We start from the raw sequence: 13,840 nt of genomic DNA on the forward strand, positions 1-13,840 counted from the left end.
CCACCTACCAAGTGGCTGGTGTTCAAGAAATTTGCTCAACAAGTTGTTCTCGGCAGCTATAAATTCAAAGCTCTTCTAAAGGCCAAAGATTTCTGAAATGATATCTGTAGAGGAGTAACTGCACGCATCTGCCTAAACTAAATTTAATTCATCTGCTGTGTCAGCGTTTGTTGGGATTTGGGCTGCTTAAAGTGTAAAACACCTTAAGGTTCATATGGAGAGCTGTTTATGTGAAAGTTGCACCTGTTAGAGCTTTTGGCTTGTGAATAGGATCCTGTTTGAAAGAAACCTGGCATGATGTATTGTGCAAGTTGCAAGCTGTAATTTGCAGGTTCTGCCCGGAATAGATGGGCAGGACCATCCACCCAGTGCCACGCTGGTCCTGCTTTTTGAGCTGCAAACTGCCTTGTGGCCCTCCACCTCATTGAAACTGGGGCCATTTTAATTTAACTTATTCACCTCCTCAAGTGCCCCCTCACTGGGTCTGGGTCCCCATGGGTCCCACAATGCCACATGTGGTACCTCAGTGGCTGAGTTCCCTGACATTCTTTGTTCCACTCACTTTGGGTTAATGGTGGCAAGCAGATGCAACCTCAGCTGCTGGGTTGACCATTTCCTACTGTGCTGTGTCTTTCTGTCCCCGGCCTGCTATTGCTGCATGCCTGGCAGATATTCCACTACCACCACCAAGTGGTGTAGCCCCTAGGCCTAAATTCAGGGCGAACAGTGCCACTGTTTCTAAGAGGATCTTTGTGCTTTATTATAAATATTCCATTGACTTTGGTGTTCTTGCTGTCCTGTTCTTCATCTTTTTCTCTTCTTGGTCAGGCTGAAGAACTACACCCTGGATATTCGAAACACAATTATGTCTATTTGGCAAAGGTAAGTGAAACTAGTCTGCTCTCTTCCTTTAATATAATGCAGCGATTTCTATTAACTTAGTGTGATGTTTTCCCTCCTCTCTCCTATCCAGTGCTACAAAGATCTTGGCCAGAGGACCAATGCGCTGAAGTTCTGTGACACTGCATTATCAATCCTGTCAGTCACCAAAGAGGTGCGTCTGAAGCCCTATTTAAATGTTATTTATTTATTGGACTTGTATATCACCCTTCATCATAAGATCTCAGAGCAGTTCACAAGATGAAAAAATAAATATCTAAAAGAAAAAACAACAAAGCAATAAACTCCCCCTTCCCACAGAAACATTCAAAAGGCTGTAGACTATTATTCAGCCAAAGGCCTTGTTGAAGAGCAACGTTTTCGCCTGGCACCTAAAGATATATAATGAAGATGCCAGATGAACCTCCCTGGGGAGAGCATTCCACAAAAGGGGGGTGCCTCCTTTGGAAGCAGTTTCTGCTGCCTCTTCAGTCACCTAGGGATGTTATGATACAGTCATGTATCATAGCCTGAATCATTAAGGTCTTTTCTATGCTATTGTTAGTCGTGATGATGAAGTACAGGGTCTGTATGGTGGTACTTGTCTTCTGCTGCTTTCATGTACTTTAAAGAGTGCTGCAGAGGAGAGCTTCATGGTACGTTGTACAGTGGCGCCCCGCAAGACGAATGCCTCGCAAGACGAAAAACCCGCAAGACGAAAGGGTTTTCCGTTTTTTGAGGCACTTCGCAAGAAGCCCTATGGGCTTGCTTCGCAAGAAGAAAGCCCATAGGGAAATCTCCGGGGACCTCTTTTAAATGCTGGCGGTGGGGAGCAAAGCCTTTCCCCCCCTCCGGCCTTCAGAAGAGGTCCAGGAAGGCCGGCGGGGGCCGAAAGGCTTTGCTCCCCCCCAGCAAAGACGTCCGCTGTCCCGGGGTTTTTTAAAATGCTGGGGGTGGGAAGAAAAGCCCTTGTCCCCCCCCCCAGCCTTCAGAAGAGGTCGGGGGACAGACTGTCCTGGACCTGGTCTGAAGGCGGTTTCCATAGGAACGCATTAATTGATTTTTAATGCATTCCTATGGGAAACCGTGCTTCGCAAGACAAAAAACTCGCAAGACGAAAAAACTTGCAGAACGAATTAATTTCGTCTTGCGAGGCACCACTGTACTTTTATTTCTGTAGAGCAGGAATGGGAAAGATTGTGGCCATCTAAATATTTAACTCCCAAACCCTGTCCGCCCCAGCCAGCGGTCAAGTTCTGCCACAGTTGTAGCTCCACTATACCTGGAGGGCCACAGGTCCCCAACCTCCTCTTCCTCTAGTGCTCTAGAGGAACAGTTAGAAACAAAAAAAAGAGAGAAGTCCTGGGCCCAAATCGTTATGAAATATGGCAGTTGCATGCAAAGGTGGCTTGTGGCATCCCCAGTGTGACTGATTGCAGTAACACATGGAAACTGTGTAAATCGAGTAAAAACTAATATGATGAAATTATGTTTAAACAGAGGACTATCATAATAGTGATGCTTATTTTAATGAGGAACTGGGTGGCATGCAGTGCAGTTAGTCACACTGATCAGATGAGCTGTGACTGTCTGATTTTGAAGTTCTGCATTAGAATTGTCATAGGCAATTCAGTAAGCAGTCTGGAGCGTTCCTTAAGGCTACGAAGCCCAACATCGGAGGCCCACCATGCAAAACGTGCTACTAATGCACTTAAATATAAGATGGGTGGTATTTTTTTGCAGGGAGGAGGAAGACTTGATTCAGATAAATTATATCTCATTTACTTACGCAAGAAGTTTGAAATGTGGAATTCTGTAGTGCAAGCTTTGGGACCAGTGCTGCAAGCAGGTTCAGGTGGGGAAATTGTCTGGCATCTCTTCCTGTTACTTGACAGTATTTTGGCAAAGATTTGCAATGAGTACAATAAATATCTTTCAAGGCACTGATACATAATTTCTTGGTTTGGTTATGTTGTCTTTATATTGTTGAAAGAACTATCAAGCAAAAGCTTGCTGTGGACACATTAATTATGGAGTTGGATAGATTTCTGAAGTCTTCCCGGATCTCCAGTCCAGTTCATGCTCCAAGATAAACTAAGAGGTCCTTCACAGCTCTGTCTGCCTAGCTTGAGATTTCATATCCTTCCCAAGTGGCTCATTCTGCTATAGAATTCCTATGAGGTTTCCTAACACTTATCCTAAATCTGTTATACTACACTTTAATCCTACAGGGCACATTTCAAAAGTCTCCAAGACTTTAATGTGTCCACAGAGTTGTTAATTCCTAGGGGTTGCCTGGTTTTTCTGTGTATTGCAGGGTGCTCTGCATTTTATCTCTCCAGCTTACCAGGGCTTGTAATGTGGTCTTCTCAGTAGTGACCCTTTAGTTACAGAATGTTCTTCTTGTAAGGCAGGCCAGTATTATTCTCCCCATATTGCAGTGGGGATGGGAGGACCAAGGATGAGTGAAAGTAGCTTACCTAAGGCCATCTCATGATATCATAGTGGAGGTGAGGCTTCAGATAGCAGTTTCCTGGCTAATAGTTGACATTCTTAGCCATTATGGGTCACTAACTCTCAGAAGTAATGAGATTACTCTAACAAACCGTGACTTGTGTGAACATAAGCAATGAGCTTGAACACTCCTTCCTCTTCTCTGCTCAGCTGCAGAGGAGATTTATTTGTTTCTTATACCTCAGTGTTCAATGACATCTGATCCAGTTGTTTTGAACATCCTGTCGACATCTGAACCAGGCCTATTTCTTCTGTTCCCTTCCTTGTTTTACATTGAGTTAAAAGTAGTCAATATCTCTTTCCATTGTTTCTTCTTCTTATGATGAAACTACCAAGTCACTGGAGATCTGCATCTTCTGCCTCTTCTGTGTATCTTTTTTGCTATTAGCTAGAAATGAACTCACTGTGGGAGTTCAGTTCCTATCAACTTTATCTGCTGTTGGCCAGGAAGCTTTCGTCAATGGATCCCAAAATATTGGTGCCCACTGAGTGTTAACAATATTGCAGGGCTAAACCCTTTCCCAGTTATCTTTGTGTGTGCCTTGTCCCATCAGTCTGGCGGTTGGGACTGGTGATTCCCAGAGTACAGTGACTGGGAATCAAGTCCAATACACCTTGCATAAAACTGAAGACTAATTCATGCATATACCTGGCTTTGTAGGATACTGCTTAAATAGAACCAGTTTATTGCAGCTCCAAAAGACCAAGGCAACTGCTCCATGCAAGTGCCTGTGCAGTACTGGTGTCCTCAGCTATAGCATCACTAAATTTGCAGTGTTCAGAAGTGCCTCATGCTGGTGTGGAGCCACATCACACAGACAACTTGCTGCTTGGAGATATAACACCCACAGGGTTCCATTTGAAATAGTCATATGCAGACAAACTGAGCTTTGCAACTGTAGAACAGTGACTTTGTGGGAGACACCAAATAAATCAAAATGCAATGCGATCTGAAATAATCATAACTATTGCAATAGACTATATTTGACTTCTAAATATCTGTGTTTGAAGCAGTGGCGTAGCGTGGGTTGTCAGCAAGGCAAGTAATTTGCACGCCATAACCCATGGATTTGCGCCCCCTAACCCGTGGATTTGCGCCCCCTAACCCTAACCCCCAGATGTTGCGCCCGATGCGGCCGGCCCCCCCTGCACCCCCCACGCTACGCCACTGGTTTGAAGGGCCTAGAAATGATGATAATGTAAGTCACAAACTTCAAGCCACAGGAGTGCCTGGGTTCACTTAAAGTCTTCCAAAAGGTGATGACTGGAGGATGAAAACCTTTATTAGTATCCGTTAGAATGTAATGTAATGAATACTTCAATGCAGGAGGAAGTTGGAAAGGAAAATCATTGTATCAGGTTAGCCCCCCACCCTTTGTTCAGCTTTCTACTTAGCTATTGCATAATGATTAAAAGGAAGAATGAACTAGTTATGTTTTCCCAGTCCATAAACACTGAAAATAATCCCTTGTTTTGATGCAGAAATTGGCAGTGGGTATAGAAGCTCTGGGTGGTTCCTCATATGCAATGTCCTTTTTTTCTTTTAGGATAAAGAGGCTGATGAAGATTTAGAAACATTGCTTCCGTCACTGAAACTGTGAACCAAACAACAACAAGCACTTTTCGTTATGTTTTTGAATGATACTGTGAAAGGCATCTGGGAACCCAGATCCGAGTTCTGAAAGCACCTATATGTGGGTTTTGTGGAGTTCAGTGGGGTTTATAGCCATGGAAGACTTAGAATTTGGGGAAACAGGGCTGAGATAATACCAAAGGGCTGTATCTAAGGCTGACTTTGATCTAGTGGAAAGCACATCCACTTGCACAAGATGATGCACCCAGATTCACCAGTTACCTACTGTTGTGTCCTCTGCCTATCCCATAATGTTTCAGAGGGTTTCCCAACCCACGGGAGCAGCTTTTGAGGAGGCAGGTGGGGGAGTGGGTATGGAACACTGGATAGGGGTGGGATAGGCAAAAAACAGGTGCCTCTTGTGTACAAGCAGAAATGTTTTCCATTATTACTACAAAGCCACTGCTAGGTACAATCCCAATAATAATCCAAATACAATCCCAATAATAAAGTCAAGGGACGGATGGATCTGTCAATTTCAGTTTTCTAAGTTTCTCATTTTTCCAGTCTTAAATTCAGTTCTCCACATTGTGGCAGCACCCTGCAGGATCCCGCTCCACTTTTAAATACTAAGGGAAGGAGAGCGGTACCTTAAATACTAAGGGAAGGAGAGTGCCAGCATTTTAGTGTGAATTTCTTCTCATAAACACAATTTTGTATGCATAATTTTGACTGACATCCATACCTTTGGAAGCAATTTCCCCCAATACATTTATGTATGTTATTGTTAACCAATACTTGTTTCTATGCAAACTTTCTCCTAACATATGCGTTTTTGTAAATATTGTGCAGTTGGAAAACTGCACTGCAAAATTCATAGAATTGCTAATTTTGAAGGATGGCTGTGTTTCAATTCTCCTATTGTTCCAGAATGTGCAATTTCGGTATGTTCCCCTTTAAATGTGAACTGAATCTAATTTCTTCCCCAACCCTAATGAAGTCTGAAACCCCAGGAGAAAAAGTCATTGGACTGGATTACTTCAAGCCCATTAAGAATGTAGCAGTTACTCATGTGCAGCAGGTCTCATATGCCTGCATTAGCACATTTATTTACACTAGACACCCATTCAGCCACATATTGTTGGTTATGCTGTAAAAGAATTATCAGTCCACCAGTGGAGTCCAATCATGTGAATGTTTACTGAGAATTATGACCTGTCAGGCTCTTCTTATGTTCTTATGCTAAGCAGGATTGTCTTGAATGCCACCCCAGACTTCTATTCAGATGGGTTTGTTGAGGCATGCCAACACTCCCAATTCTCCATATGGTGGCTGGTTCACATGAAGCCTTATTTGCGACTGCACAACACCAACTTAAAGCATCGCCATATGTCTCAGGCATTGCCCTGTTTTGACTGGGCTGAAAAAGTGCAGCTAACTCTGGAATTGGTTTTAGTTTTAAATGCTGCTGCTGCTTCTTGGCAACATATACTCATGGGCTCTCTGTAGCAGAACACATCCATGATCGCCTCATTCCTTTTACAGTGGTACCTCGGGTTAAGAACTTAATTTGTTCTGCAGGTCAGTTCTTAACCTGAAACTGTTCTTAACCTGAGGTACCACTTTAGCTAATGCGGCCTCTCACCACCGCCGCGCCACCGCCACATGATTTCTGTTCTCATCCTGAAGCAACGTTCTTAACCCAAGGTACTATTTTTGGGTTAGGGGAGTCGATAACCTGAAGCGTCTGTAACCTGAAGCATCTGTAACCCAAGGTACCACTGTACAGGCTTAATCTGCAATGAATAAGTTGTGCATCGGGGCCCTTAGGTGAATGTCGCCAAGGAAATTGGAACATGGAAATCATGCATTTGTCTCTTTAAACACATTTCTACTAGTATTAATTTTTAAGACTTTGCTAGGAATCTCCAAGCATAAAATCCACTGCTGACAATGGATTTCTTGATGGTCATTAATCGTCTTGAGAGTGACTAGGAAGCTAGTCTTCGTTGCCTGCACAGGCATGGAAGGTTAAATTGATGTGCACTTGTTCTTTTCCCTTTTCTCTTGGAAAGTATGTAAGTTGTGGGAGAATTGCTCTTTGAGGCTGTTATTTTAAACTCTGGATTTTAAATAGAAATATAATATTTTATAAATCATGAATTTACATGTTACGCTGTTCTTGAAACATCTGAAATTGAAATATTAAATGAGATTTGATGGAATTGCCTGCTGTGGTAGTATATTTCTATATGCATAGTGGCAAAGTGAGTTGCTTCAAGGCACTGCTTCTGGTGAACGACTGTCTATGCATATTGGAGAAGGAACCTGAACTGAACATGGGCAGCATAAAGAGTCTGGAGAGTTTCAAGTCATAGCAGTGAAGCCTCAGTTGTCCTCACCCCTTCCCAGTTCCCACCTGCCCAAATCCACTTATATAAACAGTTTAATACAGGCAATTTGTTGCAATCTGGGCATCTGACCAATTCTTGTTTGGATCTATGATTAGATAATCCTTTCAGACTTCACAGCATCAAACTTTGTCTTCCGTAGGCAACAACTATCTTACTAAATGAACGCATTCGCATATTTGATATCTTTCAAGAGAAATAGATGGTCCTGATGGCAGCCCTTGTAAATCTTTATTATCCCGTCTGTGGTGGTGTTCCTATAGCGGAGATGGTGTTACAACAAAATTGTGCATACTCCAGAACGTCCAAACCTTATAAATATAGCTTTAAAGGCCCATTTCCCCCTTCAGCACTCTGCTTCTTATCTACATTCCTATTGATTGCTTCTGTTTTGGTTTATCAACCAAGCTTGTGTCATGCCTACTGTTTCTGCTTCCTCCCAGTCACCTTCTGGAGGGATGACTGCTTAGAAAGGGAGAATATGGAATATTTTCTTGAATATGCACACTTCCTGTCTCATCTCTTTCTCTAGCTGAATAATCTGTGTACACACATCCCTACTCCCCCCCAAAAAAAACAATCCTGGGAACTGTAGTTTAAGGGTGCTGTGAATGATAGCTGTGATGATTCTTTATGGCAGCTGGAAAACATGCTTTTCAACATGGTGCATACACAGCTGTCTCCTGTAAACCGCCTTTTATCCATAGATCTCAGGGCGGTTCACAACATAAAATTACAACTCTAAGTAGGGAAAGTCCACCTTTCCCAATGCTGACTTGCCTGTCATAGCTGGGGCCGATTTGCATATGTAGCTTGCTAAAGATAGCTTTTACAAATACTGCTCAAAGCCACAAACAGTTCTGGCACTGATAGGTTTCATATTTACATAACGCTGAAAATAGTTCCCTATAATATTCTATGCTTAACACAATAATGTTAGTGTTCTCACAGCTAATTGAGACTTGCTACAGTAAGCTAGCAAGCATTATTTTTCCATACATTCCAGAAGCTTCTGGCATCCATTTTGTGTCATCTTTCTGTGTGATTTTGCTTCCTGGGGATGATGGCTTAGCCACAAAACACATCTAAAAAGGGGGAGGGGAGGAACAAACCAGCACCATTTCACTTATGCACGTTTAATATGCAGGCTGTACCGCTCTCCTTCCCTTAGGAGCAAAATAATCTGAACCACTTATTTGCTGAGCCACCCAGAAAACAAAGTTGTGCTGCCTCCCTGCCATCTTTCTTGCCAAACCTAATGTAATCTTAAACTTGTGAGCTACCCAGCCAAGTTTTGAGTGACTTAGTACGTGGTTTTTATGCCAAGCAGACAGGCAAACCACTCAGCAGTGACCACAAGCTTGTCAGTAAGCTATACCTGACACAGAAGAGTCCCAGGGGCAGGAAGAAGAGCCATAATTCCCAAACTCCAATAGTGTAAAAGTGCTCAAATATCACATTGCTTGAGTGTATCTTGCAGTGAAAGGTTGCTTGACTTCCACATCCTTATGTGCTCTGATTACACATATGTTTATGTGCATTTGTGCACATGTCTGTGTATATAGGTATATAGAAGATATAAAAAAGTAAAGGGTCTGCATTATTTTTTTCCTTTCATGTTTACTTTATATGGTCAGTTTATATAGTAGTTAGACCATTTCTCTATACCACATGGGCCATGCAAGGGAGCTGATGTTATACATGTGGGGATTTTGTAGTGTGTTAAAAATGCTTACTATATTTTATTGATCATAGGATAAATGCATAGTTCTTGCTGCATGGTATTTGCATAGGCTGTTTTAGCATAGATCCTCTTGTGACATATTCTGAAGTTGTCCTAGGAACTTGCATAGGCTAAAAGATAGTAAAACAATGGCTATAAATGGCTCTGTTTAAAACTCCCATTATCAGGAAGAGGAGAAACATAATATCACTCTCTAAGGAAACTGGTCTTGTCGTTTGAAATATTTACACTCGATGATGGAAACCAGACTGCAATAAATTGCAGAATAAAACCCATTTTGTGCTTTTTAATACTCCCCTGGCAGAAAAAGTTCCTACCATATGATATGGAAGCAATCTACCATGTCAGTCATACAAAGGCATGTGTTAACTGCTCTCACACAGCATTTATGGGTTTGGCAAAATGCATTTCTTACACATGTCATTTGCCAGTGTTCTATTAATGGAAATAAATATAGCTTAGGGATATTTAGCCATCTTTTTATCTTATGGCTAAAGATTATTGCTTTGTCCAAATCACCACTCAAAGTAACTCATACTGCAGGGTCCAGCAAGGGGAGATCTGTGGGTACTATTGATATTATTACACAGTGCAATGTTCACATAGTCCCTATTGATCTTGATAAGTGCATATACTGTAGCTGTAGCTGAGAGTATGTAGCTGCATACTCTCCATGCATTTAAAACGCGTTCTTTCCCCTGAAAATTCCTGGAATTAGTAGTTTATTCCTCACACTCTCTAAACAAACTACAGCTTCCCGGCTTATCCGTGGGGAAGCAACATGCTTTAAATCTATGGCTAATGCTCAGCTATAATGCAGATAAAAGTACACATTCCCAGGTGCCAACAAATCCAATTGCCAGAGGAACGCTGGTGGACCAGCCCTCCTTGTCCTGGTGGGTAATAATGAGGCTTTTAAGTTTTATTGTTGCTTGTTTGTGATGATTAGACCAAAATGAAAGAGTAAGAATCACGTCTGGAGGGAGGCGGGTGGTGCTGTGGGTTAAACCATAGAGCCTAGGACTTGCCGACCAGAAGATCAGCGGTTTGAATCCCCGTGACGGGGTGAGCTCCCGTTGCTCGGTCCCTGCTCCTGCCAACCTAGCAGTTTGAAAGCACGTCAAAGTACAAGTAGATAAATAGGTACCGCTCCAGCGGGAAGGTAAACAGCGTTTCAGTGTGCTGCTCTGGTTCACCAGAAGCGGCTTAGTCATGCTGGCCACATGACCCGGAAGCTGTACGCCGGCTCCCTCGGCCAATAAAGTGAGATGAGCACCACAACCCCAGAGTCGGTCACGACTGGACCTAATGGTCAGGGGTCGCTTTACCTTTACCTTTAAGAATCACTCTGTAAGAAAGGGGCAGGGAACCTGTGGCCCTCTGGATGTTGATGAGAGTTGGAATCCAATAAAATCCAAAGGGAGGGATATTCTCCCTCTTTGCTGCGAGATAATACTTATTGAGACTGGGAAAATAAGAGGGCTGTTGCTTTCAATTTTTTTTTGTAGTGACTATTGCAAGGGACTAAATGCCAAATTTGAAGAAATATGAAATGGGAGAAGTTGGATACTTTTTTGAAGGGATTCCTACTTTGGATTAGTAACTTAAACTTGCATTTTGAACACTAGCACCAATATGGTAAGGTAGCCCCACTATGAAAAGACACTAAACACCTTGTCCACTATGATAACGCTCCCAGTATTTCCATTTTTGTACTAGAGCACAGCGCTGCACGAGGAGCACTGCCAGCTGCTGTGTGCACATACTCTAGGAGGAGTGCTATACGAAGAGAGAGTTGTAGAAACATATTCACGCTGAAAAACCTTCAGTCATACCGACTCTGGTCAACACAGGCTGAGATTGTCCCAGGGGTCAAGCCTGCTTTTGGGATCCTGTGCGTAGCTGTGCATTTTTCGTCCTGATTGCACTGGCAATTGCTGTTGAAGGGAGCGCTGGGCCAGCCGTACAGAAGGTTCCCATTAGTGCCGAAAGCAGAAACATGTGGGAATGTCATGAACAACTTGCTGGCTCATTTCAGCCTCAGGGGTGCCTGATTGATCACTTGAGGCTGGCCAGTCCCCTTCATTACGCACAGCAGAAGGGGGCAAATATGCATGAAATAGCCTGAAAGTTGCTCTAAAATAACAGAAGATATAAAAGAGGGAGGTCACATTGCTCTCTATTCTGCCTCTGTTGCATCTGCTGTTGTCATCTGTCTTGGGAGACAACGGAGGAGTGTGGCTTTTGGGGTGAAGTCAAACTGTTGGAGAGTTACACTGCCTGTTATTGCATCATTAATAATAATGCACATTTCAGAGGATGAGAGTTCCTAGTAGACAATGGCCTGGGTTGCATATTTAGGAGTAAATGTGCCGCATTCTTGCCTGATGGATCTCCATGAAGCCTATAGCTTATGGTGTTGCACAAAGGTTTTTGGCTTATTTCTAGCCTCCTACTCATAGTTTGATTGAATATCTTTCTTTTTGGAAATAAACCACAGTTCAGGTTTGGAATGCGCCACAAGCTACAGTACTGAGCTGCACAGGGAGGTGGGGGGAGAAGGAGAAACCATGCAGGAGTTTGTGTGAGCAGATAGAGACATGTTCACCATTAAACCATCATTTAGGTAATACTGTGACTTACATACAATTGCCAGGGTATTTGTACATACTATATCAACAATACCTTCAACAATCCTGTAAGGTGTGCCAGCCTCACAACAGATAGCTGGTTGCAGTCTTGTTTAAGCCTCTTACTATTTGGTTCCTGGTAAGTCCCCTTTATCTCCCTCTTAAAGGAATAAACATGACACAATATTGTGTAAAGCAGTGTTTCCCAACCTTGTGCCTCCAGCTGTTTTTGAACTACAACTCCCATCATCCCTGACTAGCAAGACCAGTGGCAAGGGATGATGGGAATTGTAGTCCAAAAACAGCTGGAGGCACAAGGTTGGGAAACACTGGTGTAAAGTATATAAAAGATTACTCACATCATCAGTTCACATTTGGATCCCTGAAGGCAGACTTAGTTACAAAGTATATACATTTGGATCTACCCCGTGGGGGGATAATCCCAGTGACTGCAGACTAGCAGTCACTGCAGCTCACACAACAAAAGGAAGATGGAGAAGAGTTGAAAAGAAGGGAAGTGTGCTGCGTGCCTTGCCCTTTTGTTACCTGAACAGGTAAGGTCACGCCCACCTCTAGTCACATGTAAGAGGAAGGATGTTCCAGGCCAGGAGGAAACAGGAAGTTTTTGACTGGCTGGACCAAACATTCTCCCGCATGTCTTCTCTAGGAAAACAAGGAATGTTGTACTTGACTGCTACTTATCTATCACATCCCACATTATTCCCGTAGGGCAATAGTGGTTTGCTGAAGGCCAGCTAGTAATTCATGGCCAAGAAGAGATTTGAACTAGGAACTTCCTAACCACTGGGGTAACATCAGGAAAAGCTTTCAGAAGCAACAGCTTCTTACTTTACCTTACCTAAATGTAACTATGGGGGGGGGTCACTGTCATCTGTTTTTCATACTGGTTCCCCCACCCTCCTTTGGTTGGCTTTTTAAGACTGAGTTCCTTCTCCACAGCAGGGGTGAAAAACCTTCCCTTGGGCATAATCTGTTGGGGGCACTGGGCAGTGATAGGCAGGGGATCCCCATTATTTCTTTCTGAGACCTACACCCTCTGATTAAATGTGGTCAAGATAGTAGCTCTAGTGTAGGGATGGATGAACCAGTCAGTTTCTGGTATTTAATGTAATTGGATATACAGTGGTACCTCTTCTTACATGCACCTGTGGTTACAGATCCTTTGGGATACGCACGCGGCAAACCCGGAAGTATTTTTCTGGGTTTCGCTGTGCGCACATGCGCAGAAGCACTCTACAGAACCGTCACCTCCGGTTGCAAAAACCTTGGGATCTGACCAGAGCTCTGGAACGGATCCCGTCTGCAACCGGAGGTACCACTGTACTTTTGAGCCCAGAACCATATTGGGACATTCAAAAAGTGCCAAAGGAAACAGCTAACTGCCGACTCACACATTAACCCAGAAAGTGTAGATCTAGTTCCTTTGCATCAGATATTTGCAAATCCCCAAACAATTTTACTTTGACGTCTTTGCCATTGCCAGATCAGCCTTGCACCACTTGGTAGCCTCAGATATTTTGAACCACAACTCCCATCAGACCTAGCCAGCATGGCCGTGCTAGCTGGGACTGATGGGAATTGTAGTCCAATACATCTGAAGAATTGATGCTTTTGAATTATGGTGCTGGAGGAGACTCTTGAGAGTCCCATGGACTGCAAGAAGATCAAACCTCTCCATTCTGAAGGAAATCAGCCCTGAGTGCTCACTGGAAGGACAGATCCTGAAGCTGAGGCTTCAATATTTTGGCCACCTCATGAGAAGAGAAGACTCCCTGGAAAAGACCCTGATGTTGGGAAAGATGGAGGGCACAAGGAGAAGGAGGCGACAGAGGACGAGATGGTTGGATAGTGTTTTCGAGGTTACCAGCATGAGTTTGACCAAACTGCGGGAGGCAGTGGAAGACAGGAGTGCCTGGTGTGCTCTGGTCCATGGGGTCACGAAGAGTCGGACACGACTAAACGACTCAACAACAACATCTGGAGGGCTCCAAGTTGTGGAAGACGGCACTAGGTTGCATTTCAAGAGTTCTTTTTCTAATGTCTATTTTGTTCTCCCTGCGCCACTCCA

The 13,840-nt window shown here is 43.4% G+C and overlaps 1 protein-coding gene and 1 long non-coding RNA gene across 3 annotated transcripts in view; both read left to right on the plus strand.

The window, feature by feature from the left end:
- LOC309366665 overlaps positions 1-7,191 on the plus strand; it is a 190,367-nt gene extending 183,176 nt beyond the window's left edge. Inside the window, exon 2 of the long non-coding RNA XR_014166835.1 lies at positions 6,742-7,191. This is a non-coding gene — a long non-coding RNA (uncharacterized lncRNA). The remainder of the gene's footprint in view (positions 1-6,741) is intronic.
- RMDN2 (regulator of microtubule dynamics 2) overlaps positions 1-7,191 on the plus strand; it is a 28,985-nt gene extending 21,794 nt beyond the window's left edge. For both annotated transcript variants that reach the window (XM_081905386.1, XM_081905385.1), the window contains 3 exons: positions 829-882; positions 974-1,054; positions 4,941-7,191. In XM_081905386.1, the coding sequence (XP_081761512.1) occupies positions 829-882; positions 974-1,054; positions 4,941-4,994 (189 nt within the window). In that variant the 3' untranslated portion in view covers positions 4,995-7,191. The remainder of the gene's footprint in view (positions 1-828; positions 883-973; positions 1,055-4,940) is intronic.
- Positions 7,192-13,840: the final 6,649 nt, after the last annotated feature.

The sequence above is a fragment of the Podarcis melisellensis genome (genome assembly GCF_964234715.1).
Source record: "Podarcis melisellensis genome assembly, chromosome: 3".
NCBI classification, from domain to species: Eukaryota; Metazoa; Chordata; class Lepidosauria; order Squamata; family Lacertidae; genus Podarcis; species Podarcis melisellensis.